Here is a 10267-nt window from a genome sequence, read left to right on the forward strand (position 1 = left end):
TGCGTGTGTGTGTGTCCGTGTGTGCGCGCATGCATGTGTATATGTGTGTGTGTGTGTGTGTGTGTGTGTGTGTGTGTGTGTGTGTGTGTGTGTGTAAGCTAGAGTTGCCAGTGGTTGGAAACCACCTGACCTGGTTCCTAGGAACAAAACCCAGGTCCTCTGCAGGACCAACATGTGCTCTTAATCACCAAACCATTTCTCCAGCCCCCACTTTTGATGACTTTAAAGTGTTCCTTGTTGTACCTTCATCTATTTGTTTAACCTTCTCCTATTGGTGAGGAATTAGCATCAACTAAGTAATAAAAATCCCTAAAACAGCATTTCTTCACTCTTGTAGAAAAGTTCTAGAAGTGAGTGTGCTGGGCCAAAGGGTAGGCACTCTGTACTTCCTGACATGTTTTACCAAAATGCCTTCCAGACAGAGCATCCAACCTTACGTTCCCCACCAATAATCATGAGCATGTTTTCTTTTCCTTTCTCTCCTCACCCCCTTTTTAAAACGATTTATTTACTTATTGTGTGCACAGTATTCTGCCAGCATGTTTGCCTGCAGGCCAGAGAGGGCACCAGATCTCATTACAGATGATTATGAGACACCATGTGGCTGCTGGGAATGGGACTGGGGACCTCTAGAAGAGCAGCCAGTGCTCTTAACCTCTGAGCCATCTCTCCAGCCCCATCCCCCTCCCCCACCCCTTATAGTTTTTGTGGTTGTTCCTTATAGTTTTCTTGGTTGTTGACAATTATCCATGATAATCATATAATATCAACATAACCATAAATCAACCAACAGGGCGGCATTGAAGAAAACAGGCAGCTATTTATATATACCCTTATTTGCTTCGTGGTCCTAAAAAAAGTGGGGAGGCTAAAACAAACCACTTATCTGATGGGAGCATGAGTCCCTAAGAAGCAGAAAAATCTTCGATCCTTTTCCGCAAACTTGGCCATATGTATTTGAGTGCAGCAGGAAGGGTGGCCAGCTACAGCCAGCCTCATTCAGCCATCTGAAGCACAGCTCCTGGCTGTCACATCACCAGGACCCAGAGCCACCAAAGCAATGTCGGATTCAGCCTTTAGTGGAGCACAGCTTCACTTTTGCTAAGAAGAGCTGCGAAATGGAGGCGGGATTGCAGGGGGAAATGACTTAGCAATTGAAATCATGTAGGCGTTGACTCTGCAACTGGGCACGGTGTGTACAGCTGACGAAAACCAGAGGACACATGTGTGGAGATGAGGAGAATGTTCTAGATGGTTTGTTTGATCTATGGGGCTGGGACTCAGTCGTACAGCCTCACCCAGGCTAGGCACACACCGGACCGCTACAAACCCCATCCACCTCAATGTTCGAACTTCCTGTAACACTACTCTGTTATAGGGAGCAGGTTAGTACGCTCCCTTAGTGTAGCAAAGAGAGGAAGCATGTGACCACGCACAAGCAGAGACCCCAAGCTCTTACCCAGGCAGGCCCCCATTTCCAGGGATCAAGTGAACCAGAGGAAACAGTCACCCCCCCCCTCCACACAGGGGAAAGGGGAGGTTCTAAAAAGCATCCTGGGCCCACTTGTGTCTCTTGCCTTTCCAGCCGTGTTCTGCGGCGATCCAGGGGTCCCACCTCGAGGGAAGAGAGAAGATCGGGGTTTCTCCTACAGGTCGTCTGTGTCCTACTCCTGCCGTCCCCCTCTGGTGCTGGTGGGCTCCCCACGGAGGTTCTGCCAGTCGGACGGGACGTGGAGCGGCACACAGCCCAGCTGTATCGGTAAGAGGGGCTGGAGGCGGTGGCTGGCTGGTGGGCAGAGGGAGGCTGAGTGATGACTCCACTTTCCGTCCTCCTTGTCTTACTTGTAGTGGAGAAGGAGTCCTTCTCTGAGCAGGGAGCAGAGTGAGGGACAGAAAGGGCTACTGTACTAGGGAAAACAATGGCAGCTCAGGCCTCTAGGACAAGGAAGTGGAAGGCTCAGAAGGTGGGGTCAGGAGGCAGCTGTGGTCTCTTCCATTGGCATCCAGATCAGAATGAGGTGGGCAGTGAAAGTGCCAGTGACCATGTGGTCTGCTTCTTTGTTTTGGTCATTCAGATCCTACACTGACCACGTGTGCAGATCCCGGCATGCCACAGTTCGGGATACAGAACAGCTCCCAGGGCTACCAGGTATGAGCTCGAATCAGCCTTCCTGTCGCCTGTCCCTCCCTGCTACCGTTAGCACCAAAGGCCCTGGGAGCAGCCAGGGAGAGCAGACCTCAGAAAGGGAGGAAGGACATGCTCCATGGAGCATCCTTCAGAAATGGAAGGTGCCGATGTCCACCAGCCAGGCTGATACAGAAGGCGGCTGATACAGTAGGTGGAGCCTTGAACAGTTCCCAGGAACCCGAGAGTTGGGGTAGGATGCTTGTGAAAATACCAAAATAAACAAGACATGCACACTCCAGCCACAAACAGGACTCATTTGGGCAGTGGGTGCCAGCAAGAGCTAGGCATGCGGCATCTTCCAGAGGGGCTCCCCATCTGCACATAAGTCCTGCACATCTGTCTCAGAGTGAGCCATAGGCAGCCTGGCTGACACTGAACAGAGCGGAGAAGCAGGGAGATGAGGGTATGCTCAGGTCAGGACAGTTAGCTGGGGCCCAAGACAGGTGCTGAGCTAATCTTCAGTGATAGACCAGAAGCAGGTCAACTGTCCTGTTCCCACCCAGAAAGTATGAGCTGTCCCAGGTTCTAGCATTCGGGGGGATGGGCTGGCTGGGGCTCTGGTCCCATGGGCCTCCCTGACCACGGCAACCATGCAAACCCGAGCACTTCCAAGAGCACGGAGTGCTACACAGTTTCATGTGTCATGTGGAAGGATGTGAACGGGCCGAGTTGCTGCTTCAGAAATGGGAGTCAGGGAAGAGCCCTCCTAAAGGTGACGTTTGAACTGTGGGCTTCATGACAAGAAAGCCAGCCCTATTCAAGACAGGGCCACATTTCTGATTGAATAAATAATCCTGATACAGGAACACAAAGGCCAAGGCGTGCTCTCTTTCAAAGTGACACTGGGGCTGCTGCATCAAGCACAGAAAACACAGAGGTTCCGTTTTTTTGTTTGTTTTTTTTTATTTTTATTTTTTGGTTTTTCGAGACAGGGTTTCTCTGTGGCTTTGGAGCCTGTCCTGGAACTAGCTCTGTAGACCAGGCTGGTCTCAAACTCACAGAGATCCACCTGCCTCTGCCTCCCGAGTGCTGGGATTAAAGGCGTGCGCCACCACTGCCTGGCAACACAGAGGTTCAGAAAAGAAGCATGAACCGCGTAGCCAAGGAAACCCCTGCTCTCACAACTGGGTTGAAGGAGGGGGCAGCATCATGGGAGAGTGGAGACTGTAGAGCCTTCAGGGCGCTCCGTGCTCGCCTGTGCCTCTCTAGAGTTGAGAGGACCCATGACAGGATTGGAGAGGAATCAGACTTAGCTTGCCAGTTTGGGTTTGGCCAAGTAGGCAGATAAAGGTGCCCAATGTGCTGTATCAAAGGAGGGAACCTAAGAGGACAGGTTGGGTGTGGAGGAAACCCGTGAAATGAAGAGCCCCGCCTTGAGTCTGAATCTGAGCTTGTAGGAACAGTGGAGCTGGGAGATGCCGCAGTCTGAGTTGCATTGTGGGAAACTGACCTGTCCATTCAGGCAAATGGGCAGAAGATGCCAGTGGAGCCAGGCAGTCAGTGACTCTTGGAGGACAGAGAGGACACGGCCAATCAGAGGGAGAAGCAGAGAGAGGGCAGCACTTCTCTCTGACAGACTTTTCCAAAGCACAGTCTCCAGGGGCCACACCCATCACGAGGACAGGTCTCCAGTTCTTAGAATTGCAGAGGATCATTGAAGAAATGGACACAGAGCGATCGTTTAATTTTGCACAGTTCTTCACATCTTATAAAATGCTTTCAAGTTCACCATCACACTTGAATGTCCCAGAGTCCCAGTATCATCCTGGAACAGCAGCCACCCCTGCTTTGTGCCCAGGGAGGCTGGGGTTTAGTCTTCCATTCAAGGGGGAAATGGGTGTCCCGATTCTGCACCCCTTAACAGCACTGATCTGGCCACACGGCATGCTTGCAACTGCCCCAAAGGACCACTCAGACTCAGCCAGAGAAGCTTCATGGTGCCAGCAGAGGCAACAGCCTGAGCTGGCATTCTCTCCTGAGAAGCGAGTGATTGGTTGCTTGTGAAACACTACTAGCTGACAGATGACAGGGCACCCTTCTGTCCTTGCCACAGGTTGGAAGCACGGTGCTCTTCCGTTGTCAGAAAGGTTACCTGCTTCAGGGCTCCACCAGCAGGACCTGCCTTCCCAACCTGACCTGGAGCGGAACCCCACCTGACTGTGTCCGTGAGTGCCACCCTCACCCGATCACACACGTCACCCACTAGCCCAGACCGGCGCGGTGGGATGTGCTCCTGTTAAGACCAGTGTTATTCTCTCTATAGTACTGCGTCTTGGGGCCTCATGGATGTTTTTACACAAAAGCCTTGCTGGAATTCAAAAGCGATTGCTATGCCTTAGCATAGCATAGGCAATACAGAGCCAGCAAGAACTAAGAACTCTGGTGGCAGGGTCATGGAAAGATTGCAGATACTGGGTTCATTTTCTCAGTGTTGCAGACTGAGCTGTCCTGCAGCTGGCTAAGTCATCATGCTAGGACATTCCTAGAGACTTGGAGTGTGAGTCTGCAAAGAGATGAAGGAAGGGGAGCCAGGCATGAAAGGGCAGAGATGTAACGGAACAGGCGTCTACATAGGAAAAAGGGGTGGAGGATTCAAATCCCAGATTCCTTGGGCCTAACGTTGTCTTTGCTCTCACCCAGCCCACCACTGCAAGCAGCCAGAGACACCCACACATACCAACGTCGGGGCACTGGACCTGCCATCCATGGGCTACACACTCATCTACTCCTGCCAGGAGGGCTTCTCCCTCAGGGGTGGCTCTGAACACCGTACCTGCAAAGCTGACGGCAGCTGGACAGGCAAGCCGCCCGTCTGCCTGGGTGAGCAAGGCCTCTCTCGGGCTGAAGCTGGGGAGGAAGGGCTGGCAGGTACTGTAATAGCCAGGAGGAGGACAAGCCCTGCTTCTAATTGAAGTGTTGCTGAGACAGGAGACCGCTGCAGAACAGCTCACACAAGCCCGTGTCAAACCCACCGCCTGCCTTCACTTCAGCAAACACACGCCAACCCTTTCACTTTCGCAAGTACAACACCACACTGTCCTGCCTGGCTCCTTCCACAAGGCTGAAAGAATGCATACCTTTATCCCTTCCTCCAGTTAGTCTTATTGTCACTCTGCCACACCTGACCTGGTCTGGGGTGCTGAGGGGTGAAAGATGCGATTCTGTCCTGATGGAATTCACAGGAAGGCACAGTGTCATGTTACAGGTGTGATCGGTGTCCCCGGGGCACCTGTCAGAGTCTCCAGGCCCATGAGGATGGAAGTGGGAAGAAAGACAGTTTAGGAAGAAAGAGAAAACACTGCCAGGATTGGGGTGGGCTAGAGAACTGAGCGGAAAGCCCCAGAGCACTGACCACCAGTGCCATGTCCTTCCTAGGTCACTCACCCAGCACCTGCCTCTCCTGTTTGTACAGGAAAGGAAGGCTTTCCTTCAGCATGTTGTATGAGCCCAGACGGGGGGGGGGGGGGGGGGGGCTTCTACAATAAGATGGAGCAAGCCTTAAAATACTGACATCCTTGTCAGCTACCTTGGCATTCCTCAGCAGCCTGCTTTTGGATCTTTCTGGTTTTCTTAAGCACAACAATGTATATCCTTTCCAAGTCACTTGGGGTTTTTATTGTGTTTGATCTTCCTCCCTAGCTGGTTCACCTATCTTCTCCCTTCTGGGTGGCAGCTTCTTCTGTGCATTAGCCTTGATGTAGTTTCCTGCAGCCTCTGTTCTCCTAACACAGCTGGTATTTTAAAATGCTGTCATGTTAAATGTCACCGTGTATTATGTCGCCGCCGTACATGGAAAACAGAAATAACGAAAGCTCGTGTGGGATGCTGATTACCATGTATCGAGCAGGAGCCAAGAGATGCTCTGAATGCGGGGATGGATGAGGAAGGCTGCTAAAGGGGAGGGCAGGAGCCAGGGAAGACTTCCTGGAGGAGGTCACGTGTGGTATATGGGTATGGCGTGTGTTTGTGGTGGGGGTATATGATGTGGTGGCAGAGGAAACGATGTGCACGTATGTGATACCTGGTGTGCGTGTGTGTGTGTGGTATTTGGTATATGTGTGTGATACCTGGTGTGTGTGTGTGTATGAGAGAGAGATGGCATGGAGGTACATGGTGATATGTGATATATATTGTGTGTTACATGTTTGTGTGGTATGTGATGTGCGTGTTAGATAGTGTGAGAAGTGCGAGAGGGAGGTATGCTGTGGGGATATGCAATGTGGTCTATGTTTTCTTGTGATATGTCATATGAGGTGTGTGTGTGTGTGATACATGGAATGTGTGTGTGTGTTATGTGTGGTGTGAGGCATGTGTGTATATGATATACTGTATGTATATATGTGGTAAATGTTGTAGACTGAGTCTAGGGTATATGTGTAGTGTATGGTGTGGGGTGTGTGTGTAGTATGTGGTATGAGGTGTATGTGGTATGTAGTGTGGTATATGTATAAGATGTGTATATGTATGTGTATAGTATGTGGTGTGGCATATTGTGGCATGAGTGTGTGTGTGTGTGTGTGTGTGTGTGTGTGTGTGTAGTACATGATGTGGTGTGTGTGTTCACACTAGATGGACCAATAGGTTGACTGCGTGTCTTGGACACTGTGAACACTGCTGCACACTAGATTTAGTTCCTTTGGGTGTACACCCAGTAGTGAGGTCGCTGGATCATATGATTCTATTTTTAGTTGTTCCTAACTATTTAGAGATTACACCAGATTCTGTTGATATTTAATACAGTGACAGCCACATAAGCATGTGTACCTTAGTGCCTCGCTGTTACGCCAGTGTCTGTGTGAATGATTGTTTGAGTCCCTCGTTTTTCTGTGTACTGTGTACTGAGACGGTCTGTAGCATCACCAGACCCATCGCTGTCCAAAGCAAGACCCCAGCGAGCATGTCCCCCAACCTCAGAAAGGCAGCCATCATTGTTCTCCCACAGAATGTGGGCCAGAGGCTGACTCCATTTCCTCCCATTCCCTTTCCCCAGCAGAGGTCCGGCCCAGCGGAAGACCCATCAACACTGCGCGTGAGCCACCGCTCACCCAAGCCTCAGGTAGGCAGAGTCCAGATCTCTGGCTCATGAAATGGATGCTGTCTGTGCTGTGCCATTAGCCAGCTTCAGGCACATAGGACCCCATGCCATGGGAAGGATTAGAAACCCTCTGTAGACAACAAGACAGTTCCCTGCCAACTCCTAAGCCAGGCTGACTTCAGGGAGAGTGAGCCTTACAGGAACAGCTTCAGCGGAAGAGGAAGTCAAGGTCCCTAGAAGAGTGTCCAGGTCCCCAGGCTCTGGAACCACTGGGTACCACAGCCCTCCTTGGCACAGCACCCACCAGTGTATGGTCACTAACCCAGAGACCCAGGAAATGCTCAGGGAGCTTCCGGAAACTGGGGCCTCTTTAAGACAGGTTCTGTGTCTTTAAGAGCGTCACGTCCAGATGCTAGCCCATGTGGGTAAAGGCTTTTTGTGGGTGCCAGCTTGGTTTCTCTATGCTCAATGAGCTGTGTAGATGTTATCTTCAGCAATAACACCTTGCCATCGGTTTGCAGAGAACAACCTATAGTCTTGGTAACAGCCTGGATTATTTGGATATTCCAATGGGACCCCTTTGGCCAAGAACTCCCAGTACTAAAATCTTCATTTGGAGACAAGATGGCCAGTTGGGACTCTGTCTTCCCCATTATTGGGCAGTTTCATTTAGATCACCTTCATATATGTGTGTATTTTGGGAAGCTTCTATTGTATTAGATTTCCATACTACTCCTCAAACGGCCCTTAATTTTAGCTATCTCTTCCCATATTTCCTCCCCCATCCCTCTCTTCCCCACCCACTTGGTCCTCATATTCCAGCTTCCCATCCATCCATAACTATCTATACTATTTTTTCTCCTGGAGAGGTTTGTTTGTCCCCTGAATTCTAGTCTCTTATCTGTATGTAACCTCTATGGTTCTATGGATGATTATCATTGACTTAACAGCTAATATCCACATATAAACAAATGTATTTATATTTCATTCTTAACTGACAGGTACATGTTTATGAGGCAATGTTGTGGGTCTGTATATACATATTGTGATATAATTGCATGAAGCTAATTAACATACATCACCTCAGAACATTTAAAATATACTCTTTAAGCACATTTAAAATATATAGAATATTATTATTAACAATAGCCATGACACGAGGCAGTAGATCCTGCCTCATGCCCAGCTAAAGTCCCTCCTGCCCAGCTAAAAATGTGTTCCCTTTGGCCATGCATCTACACCCCCAATCCCACTTCTCACACTCTCCACTTCTAAAGTTTGACATCTTAGCTTGGTCTGTAAGTGATACCTCTACTGAGGTATCACTGCCTCTGACTCATTTCATGTAGCATCATGCCTTCCAAATTCAACCATGTTATTACAAGGAAAAGATTTCCCTTTTGTGGAGATAAATGATATTCTATTGTTTAGTCCATTTTCTTCATTCATTTATCCACAGATACTGCAGTTGTCATAGTTTGGCTTCTGCGGGTAGTTGAAATGAACGCAGACATCCAGATGTCTCTTTAATATGCCAGTGTCAGTTTCCTCCACCTGTCCATTCTAGGACACAAGAGCGTCACACGATCACCAGAGCACCCAACCATCTCCCCCATTTCAGACACTCAAAGCTTCACGTATGAGCTAGGATCCGTTACCAGGCGATCCTGGCTGTTCCAGCAACAGTCAAAGTCCAACTCACATGTTCGCCCATCCTTCCAGTTCCAGGGGATGTTTTTGCCAAGAATTCCTTGTGGAAAGGAGCTTATGAGTACCAGGGGAAGAAACAGCCAGCCATGCTTAGAGTAACCAGCTTCCAGATAGCCAACAGCAAGGTCAACGCCACCATGATCGACCACAGTGGGGTGGAATTGCACTTGGCAGGTAAGGAAGCAACTGTGTCTGGGGAAGCAGGACAGGGACAGGGGTGGCCAGTGCATACCCCAGGCAGGAAGAATCAATGTCACTACTTCATAGGGTCAGATGGGGCTCGGCCTGGCCTGATGGTCAGGGAAGAGTGAATAGCTATATTCCTCGCCCACGAACTAATGACAACCATGGCCACTAAAACCCATGAAGAACTCTCTCGAAGAAAAGAGAAATAGCCTGAAGACTGGGCCAAGGGGTGAAGCATAGATGTCCCAGCAACCCAAGTGTAGTCAATAAACTAAAGGAAAAATACTTTCAGTCATAATCAGACGAGAAAAGCAAACACGAAATGTGAGTTTCCACCAACTCCTCGAAGTGTAAACCTTGATGGTGGTCCAGCTCGGCAGTGACAAAGCACATACTAGACCAGCCCGTTCCGGGGAAAGCCTGCACAGCTCCTAACAAGAGCCTTGAAAATTGTTGGGCTCATTAATTATTTTGCCATGCAAAATTGAAATGGAGCATTTAAAATTTATAGGATTATAAACAGTATTCACTTTAGAATTATATTTATATTACAAAAAGCTAGAAACACAATGTTTCCCCAGGATAAAATGTAAGTGGTTTCATTATATCACATCTACAGGGAAAAAAATAGCCTGATTTGGGGGCTGGGGAGATGGCTTGGTGGTTAAGAGCACCTACTGCTCTTGCACAGGACCCACATTTGATTCCCAGCACCCACATGAAGACACACATGTACATGCACACACGCATACACACACACACACACACACACATTTTAATAATGGTAAATGAAACTTCGAAGCAGCCAGCTTGAGAGTGAATATACCCCATTGGAATACATTTGTATCTCCAAGTTTTAAAATTAAAAAACCACAAAACTATGTTCCTCGGAAAGAAAACACATCCCAGCAAAGCACTCACAGCAGCTGTTTCTTTAAGGTTCCTTATCTGTGGACACCGTGGTAACTAGCGAGACCCGAAGCTTCTTTTTACCTTCAAGCATCTCTTCACTTTTTAAAGCTTGTTCAGGCTTCAGCTTTTGTGTGATCAGAAAACAAGAGTTTATTGAATGGATGGATGGATAAATTAGCATACACTCAGTCCATGTGTGACCACGCCCTCCACACACACAGTCCATGTGTGACCAC

General features: G+C 49.0%; 1 protein-coding gene across 1 annotated transcript in view; it reads left to right on the forward strand.

Annotated features, from left to right (window-relative positions):
- Window positions 1-10267, forward strand: part of LOC101989846 (CUB and sushi domain-containing protein 2-like) — a gene marked incomplete at its 5' end in the record, with an annotated part of 31392 nt that overhangs the window by 19451 nt on the left and 1674 nt on the right. Inside the window, 6 exons of the mRNA XM_013355622.2 lie at window positions 1586-1759; window positions 2076-2149; window positions 4242-4353; window positions 4829-5008; window positions 7179-7244; window positions 8946-9107. Of these exons, the coding sequence (XP_013211076.2) occupies window positions 1586-1759; window positions 2076-2149; window positions 4242-4353; window positions 4829-5008; window positions 7179-7244; window positions 8946-9107 (768 nt within the window). The remainder of the gene's footprint in view (window positions 1-1585; window positions 1760-2075; window positions 2150-4241; window positions 4354-4828; window positions 5009-7178; window positions 7245-8945; window positions 9108-10267) is intronic.

Source organism: Microtus ochrogaster, unplaced genomic scaffold (assembly GCF_000317375.1).
Source record: "Microtus ochrogaster isolate Prairie Vole_2 unplaced genomic scaffold, MicOch1.0 UNK359, whole genome shotgun sequence".
NCBI lineage: Eukaryota > Metazoa > Chordata > Mammalia > Rodentia > Cricetidae > Microtus > Microtus ochrogaster.